Source organism: Blennius ocellaris (assembly GCF_963422515.1).
Source record: "Blennius ocellaris genome assembly, chromosome: 3".
Classification (NCBI taxonomy): Eukaryota; Metazoa; Chordata; class Actinopteri; order Blenniiformes; family Blenniidae; genus Blennius; species Blennius ocellaris.
In genome coordinates this window covers 19,028,588-19,054,794 of record NC_137652.1, presented here as the reverse complement: position 1 = coordinate 19,054,794, position 26,207 = coordinate 19,028,588, and the positions used below count along the sequence as shown (strand labels likewise).

General features: G+C 41.9%; 1 protein-coding gene across 1 annotated transcript in view; it reads left to right on the top strand.

Moving 5' to 3' along the window:
- Positions 1-17,534: 17,534 nt before the first annotated feature.
- Positions 17,535-26,207, top strand: part of LOC308144648 (complement C3-like) — a gene marked incomplete at its 5' end in the record, with an annotated part of 107,381 nt that continues 98,708 nt past the window's right edge. The window contains one exon of the mRNA XM_080515823.1: positions 17,535-17,691. Coding sequence (XP_080371949.1) covers positions 17,535-17,691 — 157 coding nt within the window. The remainder of the gene's footprint in view (positions 17,692-26,207) is intronic.

Sequence of the window (26,207 nt, the reverse complement as noted above, 5' to 3'; positions counted from 1 at the left end):
GACCTGCTGATAGACTGTGATAAGAGACTGTGTGTCCAGGCACTGCCGAGACGATCCGGTACAGTAACGCAATTAAAGCTCCTACGCGCTTGTATATGAAACCTAATGGCAGGTGACTTCAACATCCATTGTTTCAATGCTATGTTTTATATCAGGACATAAAAAAAATCAACAAGCAGCAAATTTCTTTGCGTAATAAGAATATAAAATGTTGCCAAAGAGAAAAATCTAATTTCTTTAAGCTATTCAGTTGTGACTCGTGATAATTCCCACAGGAATTGGCTCAGAAGTCTGTGATCATTAGTTGTGGTGTGATTACATGAATAATTATTATATTTGCAATTCGAGAATCCATTTTCACGTTTCACAGATGTGGTCAATCATGGAGAGAAAATGTCAAAACCAAAATGTTGAATTTCACCAAAGTGGACCTGCTAGTAAAGGTTTGCGTGTATACAATTAGTTGAAAACTCAATATTGTGTCGCTATAGTTGTGGTCAACTTGATGCTCTCAAGCTTGGCCAGCTTGAGATACCGCAGATATCAAGTGTTTTTTTTGTTTTGTTTGCTAAATTCAGATCAATTGGTTGTAACACTTGAACATGTCTGTTATGTCCCTCCACCATGACAAATCAATGGTATGACATTTCCGGATACAAGCAAACGAACATAGAAACGATAGTTCAAGCAGACCATTCACGGGTTAACAGGACTGACTGCATACAAAACATTCATTTTAATATTCCAGGTGTTATACTTACTTGATTACCTGCAAAACACACACAAACTCAAAGTGCAATCTCTTGTGCTGCCCATTTTTTGCAAACCGTGATGCTGGTCTCACCGATTCAAACACCAGAAAGTTCACGCAACCATTTACTTAATTTAAGTGTCAGGTCACTTATCCATCCATCTCCCTCCTTCCTCTGTCACCAGACTACTCTTCTGCTCTCTGTTATCCACTCATCTACCTCAGCGTCTTTGCTTCAGGGCCTGCTGATTGACAACCGTGCTGACCTGAGGGCCCACCCTCACAAAGTGTCAGGACCAATCCCCCGGCTCGGCCAAGTGACACGCTAATGTGTGGGACTGATTGTCAGGCCGACTGGCAGGCTGCTGATGCTGCAGTGTCCCAGGCAGCTGCCTGCAGTCGCTTCGCTGAGCAAACACCTGCCGACACCTGACCAAGAAAAACTTGTTTTCCTCCTAAGATTAAAGGTTAACAGGAAGAAAATGATTGAGTGGTTGTTTTTTTCCCCCCCCACACTTTCAGAATTTGCACATCAAGACATCAGGGGAGCTTACTGCTACTACCTGCAAAGAGGAGATTAAAAAAAAAAAAAAAAAATCCAAAAGGTTCAAGAATGCCCTGAAGTTACCAACAAAAAGACATCTTTCTTGTGCGATCAATATCACAAATAGCTTAGACAATATTGACATTAATGTAGAAGATCGGATTAATAAAAGTGACGTAGCTTTCGTTAAGCAACTACTGAGCGTTATTCACATTTACTCTTTCACGGAAAGTAAAAGAAGTGTTACGATAAGCATTACTTTCCACGATTCAGCTGGTAATGAGTTTAAACTAAACTGAAAACAATTCTACAAATAACAATGAATGCTACTCAGGTATATGACATAGTGTACAATACAAAAACATTCCTGAACTCATGGCCAGAGGAACTTCTTGACCAATTTTGTTCACCAAGGCTGGCTTTATCAGGTAAAACTACACCCTTGAAGTGAGTTATGGGTGGATGGGTTTAATTCTATCATTAGTGGCAGTAAAAATGATGGCTAATGACAAAAAATCCTAACAGCTGATTTGACTGTAGTAAAACCACTTTAAATTAACTCTGGGAATATGCACGCACGCACGCACGCACGCACACACGCACGCACGCACCCACACACACACACACACACACACACACACACACACACACACACACACACACACACACACACACACACACACACACACACACACACACACACCTGCACTTGGCCCTGTTTCTGGGGAGAGGCGCCCAGGGCTGCTCAGTTAGTGGTGGTGTGTGTGTGTGTGTGTGTGGTGGGGTGGGGGGGGGGGGGGGGGGGGGGGGGGGGGGGGGGGGGGGGGGGGGCAAAACCATCTCAGATCAAACACACACTGAGAGCATCATTTCTCCTTCATTCCTCCCCTCTTCTCCCGATTCCCCTCCCTCCCTTCTACTGCGTATTCCTCACTTTCCTCTCTGCATATCTCTTTTCTGCCGTCTCTCACCGCCGCGATCTGCTCTCCACACTGCAGTCGACAGCAGCAAGAAAGTAAAATGGAGGGGGGGAGATGGAGGGGGGGAGATGGAGGGAGAGCGGTGGAAGAGAGCGAAACAGAGGAGAGCCGTGAGGGGTGGGGTAAGACGGCGCAAGCGATGAAGGAGGAAGAGTAGGAGGTGGAGGGAACAGCTCGGTCAGGAAGGGCTGGATAAGAGAAGAAATGAAGCGAGAAGATGAAAAGCTGTGAAGAGCATTCAGTCTCTTTTACTTATTTATTTATTTATTTATTTTGGGTAATATCATCGACCTCTACTTTTATCGTGCTGTCCTCGCCTAGCCTTTTTCCCCACCACCATCACATCTCACACCAACCTACTTCTCCAATTATCTATCTGAAATCTGGAATAATGTTCTATTGCAGCTCAATTACAATGATTACAATCATTAAGGTGATCATTTCCCGACGCCACCGTTCATTACTTTGGCAAAATAGCTATTAGCGGAAGACTGGAGGGGATGGAGGGGTGGATTGCCCGCTTTTTACACACTCATTCATAAATTCATCGTCCTCCCCAATTCTATATCCCTTCATTAGCCTTGCATCCATAAGGTTGTGTAATCAAATCCTGCAGCACTTCCATTAATGAGATGCAATCTGTCATCAATTGGCTGTTTTTAGTCAAAAAAAGAAAGCGACCAAACTATGAATTCCAAAAGAAAATTATGTAAAATATAGTAAGAAACACATTAACAATGCAGTTCAGACAAGGTTCTCACAAGCACATTTTGTTTTGAAAACGATGTCCGTTTACGCAGAACCAGCAGAAACAATGTAGTTGGCATGTTGGGCCACACGTCCTTATTGTTGCAATGTAACCACAAAAGAACCGTTTGTGTTAAATTATGTATGTAGTTTTGCTAAACATAACACTTCATTACTATAATTTTGAATTAATTTTGCTGTTTTAACTTTTGTAGCCATTTTTGGCAGTTTAATTGTTTTATCCGACTTCATAGTTTGGTAGTTTTTGACATTTTGATTTATGTATGCAAATTGACTTAGGCATTCAAATAACATTTTAAAATAGATAATAGGGTGAAATATGCTCTCCACAGAATTTTCAAAAAGCTTCAGAGAACCAATGCGATGAAGTTGGTTTGCTATTCCCCACTATATAACTACCAAGTCCCAGGAGAATACGGACTGGGAGTCATGACATTCCAGAGACAGACGTTGTTATTGTTCTACCACAAGGGCAGGTTTTCACAAAAAATTGTTTTCGAAAAGTTGCATTTCCCCCCCCCATTTCCATGAGATGGTGCATTTTTGGAAAGTTGCCTTTTTATCTATTCCCACGGAGACATGTTTTCAAAAGGTTTGACCTTAGGAGCCGTTTTTCGAAAAGTTGCATTATCAGTGGCTCTTCTCGTCGTGTAATCGGACACGCAAAACACAAAATTTTCTATTTTCCCTTCGAGACATGTTTAAAAAAAAAAATGCAAACAATATTCAAAACGCTTCAGGAAACCATGTATTTTCATCTTAAATCTACATATTGGGGTCAGAAAAATAATCTGACAGCCACATTTTAGCGTTTTTTTTTTTTACCACCGTCGTCATGGCAATGAAAAATCTGGCAGCAGGCACAGAATACAGATGGAATGAAGACATCTTAACCAACGGCCATTTTTAACAAGCTTCGCACAATTTGGAGCATAAATAGATGCATAATGGATTTCCAGAAGATGACTAAGATACTGTTTGGGCACCTGAGACGCAGACTACAGAGAAGGAGATGAGACAGTCTGCAAATATAGAAAAGCCACCCACATGGAGAAGCAGTGCCTACTAATAACATCCTGATGTGCCAGCTCAGACATTGTGCAGGTGCATGAAGGAGAGAGAGAGAGAGAGAGAGAGAGAGAGAGAGAGAGAGAGAGAGAGAGAGAGAGAGAGAGAGAGAGAGAGAGAGAGAGAGAGAGAGAGAGAGAGAAAACTGATTTCAAATGTTTGCTATCAGCAAACCATTTTTTGGGGTTTTTTTTTTTTTGGGGGGGGGGGGTCTGGCTCTGGATCTGGATCTGGCCTGGGAGGACACAATGTCTGTAAGGTCAAGTCTGCCATGCGTGCTTTATTGTGCCTCACGGGATATTTAGTTACCGGCTGTGCGTCAGAGCTTGTTGGTTTCTCTCTGTGTGTGTGTGTGTGTGTGTGTGTGTGTGTGTGTGTGTGTTTACTGTGCCAGTGTATAATGTAAATGGATGGGTGACAGTGCTCATGTCTTTTCTGCATTGGGACACCTGCAAATCTGTGTATGAATGTGTGTGTGTGTGTGTGCGTGTGTGTGTGTGTGTGTGTGTGTGTCCATGCATGAATGACTAGGTGTGGTGTGTACACATTCACTCATGTCTGTGTGTGTCCATCTGTCCTATTCATTTCTATTTCCTGTGTCCCACTCTCCAGAAAACAGCACCACTGTGCTTTTCAGAAAAAGCATCTCAGCCCGCGCGCGCGCGCGCACACACACACACACACACACACACACACACACACACACACACACACACACACACACACACACACACACACACACACACACACACACACACACACACACACACACACACACACACACACACACACACACACACACACACACACACACACACACAGAGGCTAAAGGCCAATCAATAATTCACATAGTGCAGATTGAATGTAGATCAGTGACTCAACATGGGGGAAAACTCTTTGGGTCTCAACCTCTATGGCTCTTTAATTTAACTTTTTTTCTACATCTCTTTCTCTCCTCTTCACCTCTCTCTACTTTCTCCAGCCCCCGTCTTCCCTTGGACCGTCACGTTGATGATGTGCAAATAAAATGAACAAAAGTGCAGAACAAAAAAAAATACAATCCTACAGCCACTAAATCCACGAGAGGCACATTTTTCTGCATGAAAATAAGCATTTCTGACTTTTCACAAGCAATATCAGAGGACTCAAGTGCATTTTAGTTCATGAGCCACATAGAGCACAATTTCATCTTCAGTGGGCCAGACTAGTAAAATAGTTCAGGCAAAAACCGCAGGTTGGAAAATACTAAACATATACAAAATAATGCCATTAGTCTATAAATCTATAATGCAAGCGTTATAGATTTCCTTATATGGTCCCAGACTCTGGTGTGAAATGACTGCTCAAAATGACCGCTTGATTCAGACCAATCATGGAAGGCTTTGCAGCAAAGAATTTGGAATTCAATATAAAAGGTTATTTATTGTATGAAAAGGAAATTCAGCGGAGTGTCAAAATAATATAAAGTAGGATAATAGCCTGCCTTTAAAGTTTTTAAGCATATCATATCCATTATTCCCCTTTTCCAAGTCTTCTTTTCTTCCACTACTATTCATCTCTCTCCTCGCTACTGATTCTTTTGAACTGTGTTTTTTTCTATTCAATCTTTTGTCCACTCTTCCCCTCGATCTCTCCCTCATCTTCATCATTCCTACACCTTCAGTTTTTTTGTCTGCCATCCCTTTGAGATGATTTGTTTGAAGATTTTCTTAATCTTGACCTCTTTAAGATCACTTTTACACACACACACACACACACATGCACACAGTGAGTTGAGGAGAGGACAGCAGGGGCATCAGATTTCGCCACAGTGAGACAGACACACACACACACACACACACACACACACACACACACACACACACACACACACACACACACACACACACACACACACACACACACACACACACACACACACACACACACACACACACACACACACACACACACACACACACACACACACTGGGGGAATCGTCTGCGAGGGTCACATATCTGGAGTAGAGTTCTGTCAAAACAACCATCACTGGAGCTCGTCTGTCTGTTGTGTTGCCGTTTCCAGTGAGGACAAACATCCCTGCACTGCATGTAGATAAAAGTGAGGTTTGACAAATCAATCAAGATAAAGACAAATATTTTGGTATGTTATCCTCACAAAGTGAGCATCAGGCGAAGTGCAAGGTCCTTAAATATGAAACTGGTTGGTCGAGTGGTCGTCCCCCGATTGGAAGCTTGCAGGTTCAATTCCCCATTTCCACTTGCCCAATTACCAAAGTGTTCTTTGAGCAAGACACTGAACTCCAAATTGGTCCCAATGGATTGCCAGCTCATTGCATGGTCGCAGCGTTGATTGGTGTGTGTGTGAATGTGTGTGTTAATCGGTGAATGTGATTAATGATGTAAAGCGCTTTGGGACTGCTGACACTGCTGAAAAGCGCCGTATCAGTGAAGTCAATTTGCCATTTAAATACACAAATATTGAACCATGATAGGAACACCTGAGATGCCTCTCAGCATTTTCTTTGTGTGACGAATTCAAAGTATAACATGCAAACTTGACACTGGTTGGTCTTGATGTCTCATAAAAGCTCTAACCACTTCTCCACAGTGCCTACATCTTAAACTGGATATTAGGGCTGGGCTGGAAGATTCGAGTTTAGATTCAATTTTTTTTATTTTTTTCCTCAATGCACAGACTGCAAACATCAAATATATTGTCAAAAGTGCGACTTTATTGCTGTGATTGTTCTCAGCATTAAAATTCATATAAAAAAAACTAAACAGAAAGTATATGAGGCACTGTCATTCAACAAATTCAAGCTTTAACCCTGATTTAAGCAAAAGTGCAGCAGCAACGACAGAAACCCACAAGGAGTGGTAGAACGGAACGCAACACGCTTTTTTAGCTACAAATTCCTTTAATTGATTAAATTGATTTTTTTGGTTAGAAATAAAACTACTTTTTAAGTTAGCGATTATTGGGTTTATTTAGGCCTTGTTATCAAGTGAAAATGGAAATCTTTAATTGTCATGTGAACAGTGCCTCGGTCATCTTGTCTGGCAGACGTCGCTTTACTTGTACATTTTTTTTTTTGTCAGTAGAAATTTCCAGTGAGTTCATGAACCCAGCAGATGTGTACATGGCATGTCGCCTCTGGTTTCCTCCTACAGTAGTAATATGCATTTGCAGTTAATTGATGACTAAATGTGACCTGTCCAGACTTTAACCTGCCGTCACCCATAATCAGCTGCTCCTGCATCCCTAAATTGGATAAAAGCTGTGTAGATATATGGCTTTACCTCCTATTGGTTGATGCTGCGAGCTCTAATACCCCCGAGAAAGGGTTTCCTTAATAAAGATTAAGTTTACCACTGAAGTTATCTGCACTCACTTGCTATCCTAAGTTTATTGAATTCTGGCATTTTTTTGTTGACAATTTCCATTTCTGGGCCTTTTTCGAGCTCTGCCTGGTGTTGCATTCATGTGATATTCATCATATTTGAAGGGGGTCAATCAAAATAGTTGCATTTGAATTAAAAAGACGAACTCCACCTTTGGTCCTTCATGTAAATGTGTTTGTGCCTGGACTTGTGTGGACTTTGAGGGCATATGGACCAATTTCCTGACACTGTATTCTTTTATGTATTTTTTTTTTTTTAAAGCATTAGGTGGTGTAACAAAAGTTAGTTTGGTAAATCACTTGCCTGAACTCTGAGGTGTAGCATACAAGTGAGGAATAAATGATTGTAATCAATGATCCAAGTTCAGATTGTGATTCATGGTGACAGTGAAATGGAGTGATGTGTGTCTTGTTGCATCTTCAGGTTGTGTGTGTGTGTGAGAGAGCGAGAGAGAGAGAGAGAGCGAGAGAGCGAGAGAGCGAGAGCGAGAGAGAGAGAGAGATTGTGCATTGGAGCACGAACGTCCCAAATGGCTCTTTTTTTTGCCAACCACTGGGCTGCATTGACTATGTGTGTGTGTGTGTGTGTGTGTGTGTGTGTGTGTGTGTGTGTGTGTGTGTGTGTGTGTGTGTGTGTGTGTGTGTGTGTGTGTGTCTAGTGGCGGGATGCAGCAAAGCCCCCTGAGGTAAGTGATCCTGCTGAACAGGTGTTACAGTATCACCTGCCCCCCACTCACCACCACCCACCACACACACACACACACACACACACACACACACACACACACACACACACACACACACACACACACACACACACACACACACACACACACACACACACACACACACACACACACACACACACACACTCCAAACCTCAGTTTCATGGAGTCAGCTATTATCTTACCAAATGAACAACAGAATCTGTGGAGATTGCAACAAATGCTGAGCAGGACTCCACACACGGTGCTAATCTCTCCATCAATCCTGATCTTCTCTTTATTCTACGATGGTTGCCTCAAAAGCTTTAAACTGAGTTGTGAAGACGGCCAGCAATGAACCAACACTGAAATTAGAATTAATAATTATGTTTCATGTATTTATCTGCGTGGTGTTCTTAAGGGTTATATTTGAATGGACTCCTTCCCTCTTGCACTCCTTCAACACTTTTCCACCTTTTTCCAGCCGGTATCTCATGTGATTTCTCCCTTGTCAGTCTACAGCAGTCTTTGCGTGACATTGTGTGTTGCTTCTATTGGTCATTGAGCTATTAATCTATCGAGAGCAGTCCTGGATCACCATAAACAGGCCAGTTCAATACTGTACATTTTAGTCTTGGCCCACCCCAAACAAGTCCTAAAATATCTACATACAGAAGCAAATGTTTCTGTATGAAAATAAGCATAACTTCTTTTTCACAATCTATATCAATGGTGTCAAATCCATTTAGCCCTGCAGCCGCTTAAAGACCAATATTATCTTGAATGAGTCGGACCATTAAAATAGTGCCATAATAACCTTTAAACTTGAACATATTCTTTGTTGTGGCGCAGAGTACACATGATACAAATGGCTATATTTTCACCAAAATTGCTATTAATAATGACTACAATCTCAATATAATGCCAATTTTAATGAAACATGTTGGTGGAATACAGTGAAATGTCCAAAAAAAACTTTTCCTCTAGCTGTTGTATTATACATGTTTTGACTAACTCACCCTGACAGCTTGGTTTGGAGGCAAGTTTGAGAGCAACAAAGTAGCAAGCTTTCCTCGCAGCATCACTTATATTGCAGCTCGGGTCTTAGTATCGTGTAATGTCCGCTAATGTTAAGAACCATCTTTTAAAAAATCAATGTTTTCCTTGAAATCTTTACCCTTTGTTTGGTGGTCTAGTGGTATTTTTTGATAAAAAAAAAAATAAAAAAAAATTATTTTTCTTTTTTATAAGATTTTTAAAGGTCACTGTTGCTTCTATTTGGCAGAGATTTTCCAAAACAATGATGACAACATCTAAAAATATACTGAAATGATATAAAATTGATACATAAATAACATAAGCACATTTATTCTATAGATCTACTCAACTCAGATAAGATTTTGAATTGTAATTACAGATGCTTTTTATGTATAATTTTTTAATAATTTTCCAAATCTTCACATACATGACTGAATTAAAAATCATAATGATTCCTACAACTGAAGTCTTCTTTCTATTGAGCTAAAATTAGCATCTTAAAGGCCTATTTCCCTGCTTTATCTCCAGATTATTCATGTGAAATATTTAGAAATAAAAAGGTGTGATTCTTTTTTTTTGTTCGCCTTTGGTATTCGTCTCTAATCCCTGAACTCGCATAACAACAGGCTGCGCAGCCAGAGCCCGGCTGGTAACGTGTGAAACCCACACAGACGATGGACAACCGGGACAGATGGTCAGAGAACGAGTCAGAGACATAGAGAGAGGTGACGACTGCTGGTACTGTCACTTCAGATCATTGTGTCCAGCTCGGACAGTGTACAGGCATTTCATGCTTTTCTGCTCAAGTCAAGGAAGAAATTAGGTGAAAATATCAAGATAATATAATCAGGGTTGTGGTGCTTTCTGCTAGTGGCGTACATCTAAATGGTTATAGTCAGACTATTTCTGAGTTTCTATATTTTTTTTAAAAGAGAGATAGAAACTGAGTAATTAAGTGTTACTCAAACGTTTGTTAAGCTAAAACATTGGCAGACAAAATCTAGAACTTGTACAAGCTCCTGACAATGCAGTTATGTGTCTTTTTTTCTGCAGAATTCACCAAAATCAGTAGAAATTTGGCAACGGTTACCCTATGCAAAAGTAATTGTCCTGCCTCTATTGAAATTCCGTGTATTGTGACAATGAACTGAGGAGAGGAGAGTGATGGTTGCGTAAATGTAAACTGGTAAAGAGAAGTGAGAGAGAAAGAAGATGGAGGACAGTAGATTTAAGACTGGATTGCACCAAGGGGGGAGCAGCGGAGATGAAAGGGAGAGACCGAGACCGAGACCGAGACCGAGAGAGAGAGAGAGAGAGAGAGAGAGAGAGAGAGAGAGAGAGAGAGAGAGAGAGAGAGAGAGAGAGAGAGAGAGAGAGAGAGAGAGAGAGAGAGAGAGAGAGAGAGAGAGAGAGAGAGAGAGAGAGAGAGAGAGAGAGAGAGAGAGAGAGAGAGAGAGAGAGAGAGAGAGAGGAAGGAGGTATAATGAAGTCCTTTGGGTCTCTGGTGGAAGAAGCCACAGCGCCTGCCAGCCAACACAGCCCAGCTCTGCACAGATGGCAGCATGCTGCGAGACACTCGGTTCACTTTCAAATCAGGAAGTGGATGCTCTTTACATTTGAAAATGCCCTGCAATAAAAAGAAGAAAAAAAACCTCCTTGTATGCTGGTAGTAAAAAAAAAAAAAAAAAAAAATTCAGTTTCGAGGTGCGGTTTTTCTAACGACTTCAAAAAATAATACCCTACAGCCTCAAGTGGCTTCACACAACTGCACATATATAGATAAATAGAAAGTGAGTAGTAGCTTATTGTTTTTGTTTGAGAAACGTTTCACATTTACACAGTAATGTTGTAAAAACTATGTCTGTTTACACAGAATCATCAGAAAATTATGCAGTTTGCATGTTGGACCAGCAGTTGGTGCAATTGTTTGTTTTTATAGTGAAACCACAGAGAGAACAACAGGTTAGAAACAGTAACAATGGGGAGGACAGATATTCATATCGACGGACCACCAGGTTGTATTGTTTTTACAGGTCAAGAATAAAACTACCAAGTCCCAGGAGAATATGGACTGGGAGTCATGACAATCTGGAAGCTGCTATTGTTGTTATTATCCAACTACTTGCACATGTGCAGAACTATTTACCTGTAATTTTTTCCCCTCCGTTTCCACGGAGAGGGAGTGTTTTCGAAAACTTCCATCTCATGAGCTTTTTTCAAAGAGTTGTTTTGAGTGGCTCCAGATACTGTTTTAACTGCATCCAACTTCCTCATCTGTCTATACAAATGTTTGTATACTCGCCATTGTTAATGTCTATTGCACATTTTTCTCTTTGCGCATGTGTGTGTAGTAGTTAGGCACTCATACTGCATTGTTCTCAACGTTTCTGCCATTTCCTTGTAAATGTACACGGTTTTCAAAATGTTGATGTAAAACGTGAAATGCAAAAACTATGCATTTTCACTTGAAACGTTGTCTAAACAGGGTCTAAGTTCGCTATATATTATTATTGGAGGGAGTCAATTCAGGGTCATTATAGAATCCAATCACTGGATTTTCACTCTGAAGTTTGTCAGAATGCAAACAAAAGGTAATTAGAATTAATCTCACTTGTGCATTCAATCGACAGCACACGATGTATGTAGCATCACTCGCTAACACTGACATCTACGTCTACAAATCAAACCGTTTCAAAGCATTCAGATGAATTTAACTTGCGGCACCATGGTAAATGGTAAATAGGGATGACCTATGTAACACTTCTGCAATGTGCTCAGTCCACTGGGAGCAACTTGGATTGAACCTTTAACATTTCGATTGAGAGACAACCTGCATTACCAACGGAGAAATGGCTGCCCATGACAGTGAATATCTTGCATCCTTGTAACCTGCTACTCATCCATGATCAAATTTAACATTCTGGTATTTATTTATGGAAAGATGTCAGCTTGATAGATGCCACTGGATAGTGCCTTATTGCATTGTCTAGACGATGGCTGTGTACCAAAACTCAACCACGGGTTGCCCTTGGAAATACAGACTTTAACTTTGTTTGGATCAGCACAGATAGAATAAATCAGGGAGAAGACATAACTTGTACTCTCAAAATAACTTCAGTTGAGGAGCGACTTTACTGATGACTTTCTCTGTTTTCTCATCCTCACAAAGAGAAACTATGCTACAATGATTTGGTGAGTGGCACTCGTCTTCGAACTAAACCAGAAGAGCAAGAATCATTGCCTGAACACAGACAAACAGATTCAGTTCAACACACGTCTCCAACTTCAGAGTACCATGGGCACGGACAAGAAACAACTAACTCTGAGGAAAACGCTCTTTGTAAGTAGCTGTGTTGTAGTCCACCTCTGGACAGAAGACCGAGTCAAGACCAAGACCAGAGTATCCCAAGACCACTCAAGTACCACAACACCAGCAAGTAGTTCCTTCTGTTCAATCTGACGAATCTTCGAGATCCTTGTTGGGTACACTTCTTGACTATTATATATTTGATAAAGGCATAATTCTGCAATTAGAAATACATTACAAATGTTGGATATGATCAGAAATTCAGTTTTTCCAAAGGACATGAGCAGTAATGCAGAAATGACAATATATAATACCAACTTGATATTTCTTGCACAGACGTATGGGAGATGGTCTTCAAACGGGATGCACTGAGGGCTGTGTCTTCCGAAGTATATTCAGCATTTTCTAGATCGCAACAAATACTGGGAGGAGTTTATGCTGATCGATTGAACATAAAGAGCCGCAATGTCTAAAAGCGGATGCAATCATAAACAATGCAATCATTTTCAATGTGCTTGAAAAGGAGGTGTGAATAATCTCAGCCTTTAAATAGACACATTTCCCCAGCTGGCTCTGCACAATTTTTTTTTTTGACTTCCGAGTCATTTCTCTCAAACTCTCTTCTATTGCTCTTGTTTTTCCCCATAGTTTTGACTTTGTGACAGATCGTCTTCTTTTTCTCACAGTGTCACATCCAATCGCTGCATGGTAAATGCAAACAAACATGCAAAAATGCCCATTTGAATCCTCCCGATCACACATCACTGAGATGATCACCCTTCATACTCATGCAAACTAAAAACGCAATCTATTTGCATGAGGATGAAACTTAACAGGTGTTAAATAGGATAAAATGGATTGAACTTATACAACACTTTTTTTTTTTTAATTACTTCAATTGTCCTATAACCCTATGCACGCCAATGGGTTTGGCACTCACTCACCCTACACTGGGAGGAACTAGAAGTTCAATATCTTTTTTCAGGGACACTTTGGGTGAGATATTCAATCGAACCTAAAACTTTGCAATTAAAAGGCTACCTGCTCTACGAGCCAGAGAACGTAGTAAAGGATTCCTAGAGCCAGCTAATGGTATGGAGGGTATAAAGGCATCGAGGTACAACAATGTTTGCCTCCAGAGTATCCTGACTCCCATTCCATATTCTCCTGATACTTGGTAGTTTTATAGTTGACAGTCGCTGTAATAACATTTCAACTTGTCACTGTTCATGTTTATATTGTATTGTTCTCTGTGTGCATCTGTGTGGTTTCATTACAAAAACAAAACCATTGCACCAACTCCTGGGCCAACATGCAATTTATATCCTATTCTAACCTGACTGATCATCACAGTTGTAGATTTCACAAAGTGACAACATGGACGTAATTAAATTTTTGTCTTTAGTCTGTATGTATTTGTTCACATTTTTCGACCTCGACCTGTAAATACTTGTATGTATTTAGAGACGGTTACAAACAGCAGGTCCTCTTTAATCAGCTCTTCATAGGTTCGGGATGACGAATCAAATCCAAAATAAGACACTCAGCATTATGATTCACACTTTCATAGTCTGACAGAACACCGCTGAGTGTAACTACGACTCACCGGCTCTGTACACTTTTAGACTCTGAATCACGAGGTGAAAATAAAAAAAGAAGAAACATTTCACTTTGCAACTGGCATGCATTAACTGAATATAACGAGCCGCAGAGACAGAGCAAACTGGTGGCTTTCCTCAAAAGATTTTGGGTTTTCTTCAAAAAAAAAAAATCCAAAATCATTTTGGCAGGACGATAAGGAACCTTTACGAAGGCAGTCTGCCAAAAACAGTGCTCCCTTTCTCTTCCAATAAAACCTTTTCTCCAACGCTGCACTCCAAAAGTGGAGGGCGAGCAGTTTCAGCATCCTGTAAGTTAAAACACTTCTCAAATATGTGAGCAGTTCTCAACAAAAAGTTAACTTTCTAAATGTGCAATGATTTCAATGTGGAAGGAAAACAGAACTAAACGACAGAAAATAGATTTCAAATAAACCGTGGAGAGAGAGATGGAAAAAGTAAAATTGTAAAATTGTCCTTCAGTTAGATCGTTGTCATTTTCAGTTGTAATTCTTTTGTTTTTGTGAAAATACAGACATTTTCATCATGTATACTTTGCGCTACAACAAAGAAAGCCTTGAAAGTTAAAATGTAAAAGGTAATCGTGGCACTATTTTACCCGCACAGTTATGGTTCTTATGTATGTGGCTCCTACAGTTCCCATAATGCCAAGACAAAAAATTATGTAAGCCTTCCATATTCGGCTGCTTGAAAAGCAGGTTTAAAAAAAAAAAAAAAAAATAGAGGCATGAAACCACAGGAAGTGAAGGAAAGCCAAGGTTTTTATTTTTTTCTCTGGTACCGTGTGAATCTGGTACACACAACCAAGCTCAGCTCCTGTTTCCACCTGAAGCTGGCCTCAACCCTTCCAGGTCCTCAGCCGTCCAGAGGCCCTGAAAGCTGGTTCGCTCGCAGCTATTTGACTAATTACACCCGAGTTTGAAAAATATGCAACAAAGCGAATGGAGATCAGTCCTGTGATGCAATTATTGCTCGGCCTCGCCACGTGCTCGAACGGTCGTCTTAAGACGTAATTATTTTCCAGTTAAATCACAAACACGGTTGGAGGTGTTGGATCAGATGAGCACAGGCTAACAGATTCCGTGTCCAGGTGGGTTCATTTGAACAAGACACAGGAAAACTTGACTTTCTCTCTCTCTTTTTTTTTTTTTTTAAACAATTATTGCACTTTTCAGAAGTAAACCTTTCTTTCCAAAATGCTGAATTATTATTGTGGTATCACCTTTCAGAAATGCGTGACAATATTGACGAAACCAGCAGTTGGGCTATAGAGGAACATGTCGCACCAACATCAGGCCTGCTAAACTCGGGCTACGCAATTTTTCACAGATGTATCGTAATCGTGATATGAACACGTGCAACTTCCACAGGCAAACAAGACCGAGTTGTGGATGTTGCACATGTTCATAGCATGATATCACGTTTAAAAAAAACCATGGCAAGTCACAACTGGTATAAATTTGGGGCAAGAGAAAGAGCACTGTTTCATGAAGGAACAATTCTTAAAGTACGCCGATATGAACATCATCTGCATATGCCTTAGTATTCACCTCATATTGTATCGTTATTGTTCAGCCCTACGATAAAATTATTTTTATATTCATGCAAAACATTTTACCACTTGACTAACTGTTCATTTTTGTTACGTCTGGATAGATTAAAACTACATGAACTTGCTGTTTGTTGTAGCTTGTGAGCTAATGTTAAAGCTCCTTTTGGACATTTTCCCCAACTTCTCTCAGACTCGTGCTACTTTATACGGACAGCAGGTGTTGTTAATTAATATTCTCAGAGAAATCCAACCATTTCTGTTGGATTTGGAACATGGTTGTTGCCACTGGTGTATTGCTCCCTGGAGAAGTGGGTACACTCCTGACTTTTTTCTCCTTCTAAAGCAGCCCAAAATTCTGAGATGGAAACAAGACTTTAAAAAAAAACAAAAAACAAACAAACTAAATGAGCACATCTCTTGGCAGTGTTTTCTGAACCCTTTGGAGTCTCAAAACAATGACGGATAAATTATGACGTCCCTCGCTGAACTCAGGCAGCATAGCAATGGTCTCAAGTATAGCATATATCAGATTTTACTACTCACTTTGGCACCAACAGCTGGATTTTAAAGAAGAACCACATTTGATGCTTCTGTATTGGTAAAGGAGAAGTTAACATCAAGGCATCTATCTTTGTATGCGAGGAGTTTACATGTATAATGGCTACCCAACATAACTGCCATTGCTCAAATCAGGCTTGAAATGTTAAATTAGTGTCATTCCAAGTCAATATAATATACCAAAAGTAACAAAAATGTATAATAAGCTTCGACACTGCAGGACATACAATTCTCTTTTTTCTTAAAACAGGGCTTGATAGCAGTGCTCCAACAACAGAAGACCAATATGTCCTGACGATTACAGCTTTTTCCACTGCTGTCCTGTTGGACAAGCCACAGGCCAAAACCCATATATGGTCAGTAGTAATTAGAGAGAGAGCGAGAGAGAGAGAGAGCGAGAGAGAGAGAGAGAGAGAGAGAGAGTGGGAGAGAGTCATTTCCTCTCCCTTCTGGTGGCATGGTGCTTAAGCCTTCATAATGCTGACATCAGCACTCAGCTACAACAGCCCCAACGCACACGCGCGCACGCACGCACGCGCGCGCGCGCACGCACGCACGCACGCACACACACACACACACACACACACACAGGTCACTAACAGCTAAATTCAAGATGCATCCCAATCAACAGCAGCATCAGCGTAGTTTGTGACTGCATGGTGTCATGACAGCCGCCATCGTCAACAACATCTCTCATTCCTTCAGTGGAGGCATTTATCAGATGAGCCTGCAGCCTGCGGGGCGGCAGTGGGAGAGGAGGAAGGAGAAAGGAGGAGGAGGAGGAGGAGGAGGAAGGGGGGGGAATCATGGCTTCTGTCATGTATCAATCAACACTGAGGATAAAACACAGCATGCAACTTCTCAGATTGAAGAAACATGCACTTCAATGCACAACAAACAACTTTCACTCCTGGATCCAGTGAGAGCACTCCACACTAGGCCACACCTTAGAGCCAAGCACTCCTGCACGCACACACACACACACACACACACACACACACACACACACACACACACACACACACACACACACACACACACACACACACACACACACACACACACACACACACACACACACACACACACACACAGTACCTTGGCTTTGCATTCTGAAAGGATATGGCCATTCGGTGATCTTTTTGGCGTACTTCCTCACCAGGTTGTCTTCGCTGAAGAGGAAGAGGGAGCGGTTGACCGTTAGGCAGCTCTGCCGGACGGGTATGGGGTTGTACAGGGCCATGGTCCGGGCTCTCTGGGCCATCGACTGCTTGTACATCCGCTGCGCTCCGGGGGGCCCCCCTTGCCTGCTGCCACCACGGCCGGGCCCCCCTTGTCCGCCGGCACCCCCGCCACCACCGCCACCACCTCCTCCTCCTCCTCCTCCATACCTGTTGGGTAGCTCGTCTCCAAAACGCGCCATTCTGCAGACACCAAACGCCAGAGGTTAGGAAGGAGCCGCGGGGGAACCTCAGAGTGACACCTCCACATGCCACCACCCCATCAGCCTCGGCTCCAAACACACATGCAGAATGAAGTTTATTCTGAGGCCTCGCGTCTCTCTCTCTCCCCCTTGTCTTTCTCCCCCTCTTATCTATCCGTGTCTCCTTCCCAAGATCTTCAGAGCTGAGAAGATACCTCCATTAGTGAGTGTGGGAGGGGAGCAGAGGGGAGGGAGAAGAGAGGAGAGGGGAGAGGGAAAACTCACGGTGTCTCTGATCGTGTGTTTGGAATATAAATGGAGGGGGGAAATAAAGCATCAGATTTATGTAATTTCTTTCCAATCAGTATTGGCTTCAGTAGCTTGTCACCATAGGAAAGAGCCAAAAAATGTAGATCTCCGTAGTACAAGTACAAGGCATCATTTTATTCAGATGCTTCTTTTTTGGGGGGGAAACCTCTCCAGGAGTGATGACTGTGGATTAAAAAAAAAAAAGCAACACACCAATCAATCGCCTCAAACTAACGCGGTCAAGATGCATAGCTGTGTGTGAGAATAAACATTGCGATCATCTCCACTGCGTCTTTTCCCCTCTCACACCAGCATCTTGACAGGATCTGCAGGTTTTTCTCTCTCTCACTCTCTCCTTCCCCAGGTCCCCCCACCTTCTGTTTTTTTTCCCCTTTCCTTTTCTTCCTCCAGCGGGATAAAAATAGAAGAAAAAAAGATAAGAGTGAAACCTTTAATAATGCATTTATTCTTGTGCCATATATCTGCAGCGTTGGATGCGGCGCGCCCCGCTCGCGGCCGCTGCGCCGGTTAACGCCAACCAAGGGGGGCTTCCCCAAAAATCCGAGCCTGGTGACATTTGTTGATATTTGGGTGATGGACGGTGCGGCATCCCCCCTCTCCTCCTCCTCCACCCTCTCCTCTTCTCCTCCTCCTCCTCCTCCACCCCCTCCTGCTCCTCGCCAAGGCGTCGGTCACCGATTTTTGGGCGTGATTTTACGCGGCACTTGGAGGGACGAAAATAAGTCAATCGACCAAATGTATGTCTTTCCTTCCCCTCCCACCGGGCGCTTGTTGTGTTCTCTCCTCTTTCAACTTCTCCAAAAAATGGTACACAAGATGAATGGATGAAATGAAAAAGGCGTAAAATAAAAAAAGAACGTCCACATCAATCATCTATAATCCAGCGTTTGGAGAATCCCGGACGCGTTGGATCCGGAGGAGCAGAAGAAGACCACTGTGTGGGGAGGCAGCAGCACCACCATCATCATCATCATCATCAATTCTTGGTCGGAAAACACGGCGGCGGTGCGGGTGTGCTGTGGCCGCAGAAGCGGCGGTGGCGGCAACTCGCATCGTCTCCTTCGCCACCGGGCAGAAACCGTGAAGCATCCCCGCCCAGAGGCATCGCTCCTCGAAGCAGAGAGAGGCGGCCAGCCCCGCAGAGCCAAAGCAAGTCCAGCGTCTCCTCCGTCTCTCTCTCTCCCACTCTCTCCCTCCTTCCGTTTTTTTTTTTTTTTTTTTTATTATTTCTTCCCTTTCCTCCTTCGACCCTCCAGGGGGACGCGAGCCAGCGCGAGCGCAGTCAGGTACAGTGGCTGGGTTTGTGGAGCTCAGTTTTAGTTAGAAAAAAAAAAGAAAACATTAAAACAACTAAAAATATGAACCCAGATTAGTGAAGCGGGTTCTGGTGCCGAGCACCTCATCGGTGTGACGGGAACGTAGCGTTGCGCTGCGCCGCGATGCGCACATCCGTGGCCAAGCCTTGCAGCGCACGACACAAGCCGCCTCCTTGGAGCCCCCCCCCCCCTCCAACTTTAACCCACTCCAACCCACTCCCCATAGCACACGACCGGGATCTATGAGCGTCGAGTTGGGTCCCCTATACCTCAAAGGACTCAAGGGAATCAAACAGTTATCTAATCGTGAGCCCTGAAGGCCTTCGATGGTCGCTATATTGGTTATTCTGGTCTAATAACGAATGATTGAGTCTCTTACGAGGCAGAGTCACGTAAAAGTTTGCGCCTTCACCTCACGGCAGGAGCATCAAAACCAGGCTTAATATTTGCATGCTGGTTTTCTTTATTAATGTCCGTTTCTGCTGCTCGTCAATAAAACATGAATTGAAGCTATTTGGTGACTGGGTCCATGTTTGTCCAACATTCAAACAAAGTTAAATTGGATTGGCACCAACTACTAAGACCATTCATTTCATAAAATGCAATAGGTCAGACATACGGTCTGACGAACCACCAAGGGGTAAAAACGTCCATGAAAATATTTCCTTTTATGAACAAATGTGTTAAGAGTACACAACACAACTCTACGATCTGAGTTGAGGTATTGGTAATGCTGAAATGAAAGAAAGCTACCTCGTTGAGAAATACAGATTATTATTAGAATAATAGTAGTAGTAAAAATAATCATAAGAAGATAATAATAGGCGATAGCCTCAAAGCCACGCATTGTTTAAATCTAAAGGCCAATATGGCCCATTCAAGATGAAATTGAGTAGTGAACGTGTGGGGCCCCTCAACTAAAATGTGTTTGACACTGCTGATGTATAGAGGATGGATGGGTGCTTCCCTCATTAGCATGTTTGGGAAAGTATTGGTTGCCAATGCTTAATCTGAGCTTTAGGTTTCGGTGACTCGAATTGCCCTGAGGCGACGCCTCTCGCGGCTTCCTCTCATGGACGCCAAGTGTCAAAAACACAGGTCCAATTCGCCCTGCTCGCTGTTCACTCAAAGCAGAAGGCTCTGCCATGAGCAGAGATGTGTTTAGAGACGGAGGTGGAGGGACCGATACGAGGAATCCTTAAATGAATCACCATCAGGTTTCTGTCCAAAAATAGAAGCAGGACAGGAGATTTCATGGGATCCTCTCAGCAAACACAAAAAAGAAGCGAGTCGGGCTCAGTTGCCATCTTTTGGCCAGTGCACAGGGATGATTATGTTTGATCAATATTTCCTGAGCAACTACTTTTATCCCTCATCTGACAGACAGTTATATAATCAGAGTGCTAAGCCAAATCTAACAGTCAAGGGATCCTGAAGACAATGCGTACATGTTACCAACGCATTCCATTAGTTTATATGTAAAACAAAGGTTGCCAACTTTTGGGAGACTTTGGGATTTCATTTGTTTTCTTTTTTTCATTTTTGTTCTCTGAGGACGGACTGTTATTTTGAGGACAATTTGAAAGAGGTTTTCATATCGCTTCATTCCTCCTCTTCCTCCGAGCCGTCTGTCAGCCTGGCTGAGGCATCTGAGCCGTCTTTGAAGCAGTTCAGCAAGCTGTTTGCCTGGGCTAAACCGACCAAGCTGTCACCTCTCCAGCTCAGGGAGAAAGAGAAAAAAAAAAGGTAGTGTGTGCATGTTTGTACATGAGTGAGGAGAATAAGAAGAGCAGTAAAGGTAAAGGAGGCTGAAATCCACCACATTTGGCCACTTTGTCGCTGTCCTTGGTGCTGAAACAGCCTCCAAAGTCCTTTTTGATGAGTTTTGAAAGGATAAAGCACTGTGCACCACCACCACCACCACCACCACCAACTGCCTCCACGGTGCGTTGAGGTGGGTTTGTGAGCGTACCTCCCACCATCTGTTAAATGCTGACTACTATTTGCAGGTTCGTCTCATCCAGCAGCTCCTCTGGCAGATAACCACACATTGTTTGGAGGCCCGATTCGGCTCTGAAAAACAGTCAAAGAGGCCCATATGGTAGATTCCTTAAAGGAATCTGAAGGAGAACCGCGCACGAGCTCAAAAAGTGTCACAAAACTTCATAAAAGGGGATAACCTAGTTTGTGTAACGTACGATGATTCCTTTCTGCACAAGCAGCTCACATTCTTAACATGCTTATAAATGGACAAAACGGTTTGTTTGATGCTTGTATTGTGAATTAATTACTTTATTTCTTTTCTAAGTCCTTCCAGTAAAGTTTTTGAATCAATTATAAATAATCTAAGGAATAAATTGGCGTCACTTATTATATTGCTGGAATGTATGTACATCTCAGTGGCAGAAAGACACAACGACTAGTATAAAACCCGAATGGAAAAGTACTGCTCTAAGCTATCAACTTAATTACTTTTCAAAACCAGTCCTTTAACAAAGGACTCCCTTTCTTAAACTGCATTGATGGGAAAAGAAGATGGATATTTATGCATCTATAACAATTAAACTACTGTTATATTGTGATAGATGTAGTGGACTACTGTAGATACAAGTAACAGTTTGAGTGTTTCTTAGTAAGAAGGAAAGAGGTTTTAAAATGATTTGTGATTGTTACAAGGAAAAACAAACGATGTAAGAGATGTTGTTTTTAAAACAGTATGAAACGTAATAATAAATAAACCTAAATGGTTGCATGTTCGTATGCTGAATTAAAGTAATATTGTTGAATTTTGTGTAGCATACTTGATCTTTTAAAATGTAAAAGGAGCAGATAAAAAAGCATTGCAATATCTTAAAAACATGTATTTACTTCCTCAAATTGCATAAACTATCCCAAGTTGACATTATTAAAACACGGTTGAGTTTTCAGTTGAACATTATATAATAAATGTAATGAGAACAAAGTAAAAGTTATTGAACAGACATACTAAAGAATTAAAAACACTTCTACTAAAAGCCTGACTCATAAGTCACGTCAGGACATTCAAGCCCAATTTAATTCAACGCATTTGGTGGTGAACCACAGGATGTTTGTCTTCAATTTTTACAGCACCATAAACTTGACTTTCTCTCTACAAGTCACTTTCCCTCTTCAAATCATCTGTAGAAGTTTAAAACAAGTAGCAAGTTTTAGGAATACAAGCTGTAGAAATTGCAGCTATTATTGCTATTATATACACGTGCCATGTGTGCGTGGTTTTATGACAAAAATAAACAACTGCACCAACTTGTGGTCTGGCATGATAACTACATCTGTTTCAGTGCGTTGGTCATCTCCATGTAAACACATAGTTTTCAAAAGGTTGCCATAATAACGTGAAATGTTCAATGCTGTCTAACTCAAAACTTGGAAAAAGCTCAGAGAAGCCAATCTGAAATCACTCAAAATCAAAATCACGAATTCTGAATGTGTAAATGTTAAAGATAATATTGATATTTCAACCAGTAATTAATTAATCAATTAATTATATAGGTGATGAGAATATAATTTGGCATTTATCTGCAAAAGTATGTCGGACTGATGTGATAAATGTGTCTTGTCATGTAAACTGGGAAGTGGCGATTTCCCATCAGGTAACTGCTTATAGTTTTCCACCTGTGTGAATACAAATGTGACATTTTCATTGTTAACTAATGCTTTCAACTAATATATATATATATATATATATATATATATATATATATATATATATATATATATATATATATATATATATATATATATTAGTTAACAATGAAAAAAATTTAAAAAAATAAAAATAATAATGGGTAATGGGTATATAATATATATATTTTTTTTTTTTCTTTTTTTACCTGTGGATTTTAACAGGTGAATGTTAAATTAGCTACTTGGAGCAGTTGCAGTTTGACAGATGTATTTCTCTCCCCCATTGAGATGTCTAAACTTCCCCACTTCCCAGTCAAACGGTGAAGGTTAATCCTGTCTGAATCGTTCCCCTAAAGCGGTTTCAGATCAGTTTTCCATGCAACAGATCGGTTTCACAGGAGGACTGCGGCGTTAGCCTGAGGTCAGAGATCTGCTCGGCCCACACGCTGCAGAGTCAGAGCTCTGCCGGTATTTACGAGATGCCTCTTCAGCGTCACTACGCGTGCAGCTCGTCATCCGATTCCTGCAGACCAGCGGCTGCTAACAGGGTTTGATAAAAGCCCGCTGACAGTGCGGAGAGAGAGTGTCGGGAAGGAGTTGAGGAATGGTGGGGGCGGTGGGCGGATGACGAGGTGCTCGATACCTCGCTAATACTCGGGGACAGACGCAGTGGAAGGTGACGGCTTGGGGGGGGGTGTCTCAAGTCTCGCTTGTTTGCTTTTTTTTCATATTTCTCTGCCTTGTCAGCTGCTGCTGCGGCCATGCAGCTTTCGCAGGCACTGTGTGTGTGTGTGTGTGTGTGTGTGTGTGTGTGTGTGTGTGTGTGTGTGTGTGTGTGTGTGTGTGTGTGTGTGTGTGTGTGTGTGTGTGTGAGGGAGGGTTTCAGATCAGTGCATGCGCTGCCGAGGGGGAGTCGTGCTGAGGCCCCAATGCGCAGCATTATCATTCAGGCAGCGTTCACACAGGCAACCCCCGCAGGAAGCCCTGGCACCTTCCTCTTGAAATCCCCCCCCCCCACAACCTCCTTTTTACTCTCTCCCATCCTTACCCCTCCCCTCTGCTCCCTACTCACCCATCCCTCTCTGATCTCGCGCAGCAGGCCAGAGCTACAGCGCTGTCTGAGAGAATGAGAGGGAGGCGGGGGGGCGGGGGGGGTCAGACCACCTTCCAACTGAGGGAAAGGAGAAATGCTTAAAAATTCACTCTAACAATGAGGGAAAGGAGAGGACAGACCCCTCCCTCTCTGATCTACGCTCCATTACTGATAAAGTTGAACTACTCTGCAGAGATTAAAGCTACTCCAACAAAATACATCTAAATAAACTGATTTTAAATCAAAATAAAGAAGAGCTGTCACCCATGGAGGAATTTTCAATTTCTAAAACCCTTTCCTAAATCCTCGCTGCCGCTCCTTTAAGTTTCTTTATTCATTTGCAAGAGTCTGAACACAGGCAGTATTTTGTCTCGCTAAAGCCAGTTTAACCAGCAGCAGGTCTATTTCCATGTGACGTGTGGGTCAGAGGGTCTGAGCAGGCTGGTGCACAACTGATCAGACACTTGCAAAGAAGGCACATCCTAGGCCCCCAGCAAATTGTCAGTTGGCCTTGTTGTGAGCACTAAGGTAAACTACAGATAACTATCCCAAAGAGAGCAGACATCCTGTACTGAGCGGTGTGCACTGTTTACTGTTAACATACGGGATGTTGTGGAGGACAACTTTTTTTTTTATTAAAAAAAAAAAAGAGCACGACATGCTCCACCAGACAAGTTGAAGTTCAGTTATCCTCGCTTAGATTTCAAAATTCAAATGTCAGAAACTGTCAGAAATGGGAATCGTTTCCAGATTATGATAAAGGTACATGACTTTACACAGAAGTAGACTGTGAATGTAAAAATGTAAAAAGCATTCATTTTGTTTGTTTGCTGTTTCACCTGTGGTCCTTCCTTCACCAGTAATTAGGAATTGAAAAATTGAAGGCAATCCTCATGGTCTATTGCACAAGTATATTGTTGATAATTAGGACACTTAATATATGAATGGCAGATTAAAAACATCCACTGATGAAGAAATGACAATTCGCCCTACTGTAATACCTGGACTATAAGTTGCATCTGTCAAAAATATGTTGCACTGGTGAATAACTTGTATATATTTCTCTATGTCCAGGTAAACGCAGTGTTGATAATCCTGGTCCAGCAGCTGCTGTTCCAGAACCTTCTGTGAATTTCTTCGTCATGCTTTTAGAACACGATTAGCCTTCTGTGTTTTCTTCGTCACGGTAACACAGTTTTCTCGCTCCAATGTATGTTGATAGAAGAAGCTATTTGTTAATATAAGCCACCTGGTCAAACAAAGCAACTAAAAGGAATAGACTGGATGGAATTGAAAGACTATTAATCCCAGATGGAAACGCTTTCTTTAAAGTAAAACAAAGTGTGACTTGTAGTTCAGAAGATACATTAATAGATTTACTTTAAATCATCTTTATCATGATTTATTGATCATCAACATATGGAATGCGTGTATCTGATAGGTTGAATGATGATGTTGGTGTGTGTGTGTGTGGGGGGGGGGGGGGGGTTGTGCAGACAGTCAGAGAGATGTAGCGAGCTGATGTAGCGTCCAAGCTAATTAGAAGATTGCTTCTTTTTTTTTTTGGCCGCCTCTCTCGCCAACTCAACCTGGATTAATTGATTGGCTGCTTAATGGAAATGGAGAGGAGGAACGCTGGAGGAGGAGGAGGAGGAGGAGGCGAGAGAAGAGGAAGATGAGTGTGCTGGTCTCAGCTAATGGGCCTGGCTTTGGCATGTGGAGTAAGCATTCTAGTCAAAGAATCAGCACTATAAGAAAGAAGTTAAGACGGGGAGGGAGGGAGGGAGATCAGAGACCCGGGAGTTGAGTGTGACAAAAAGGAACAGATTCTCATGATTTATAATGAGCTGCATCAGAGAATAAGAAAAAGTACCCTATATCAATAGTTGAGTTTGATCCTCAAGGTGATGCATTTAAAGGAAAGCCACATTAAACTGGCATAACGTTTTCATTCTCGTGACTTGCTTTAAGAGTTGGCACACGATGTTATTTAAGTGTTTGGTTGACATAATCTTAAAGAAACTACACTTTTCACAACATAATGTGGTTCACAAAGCACATTGAAATATGTAACTGTTGAAATCAC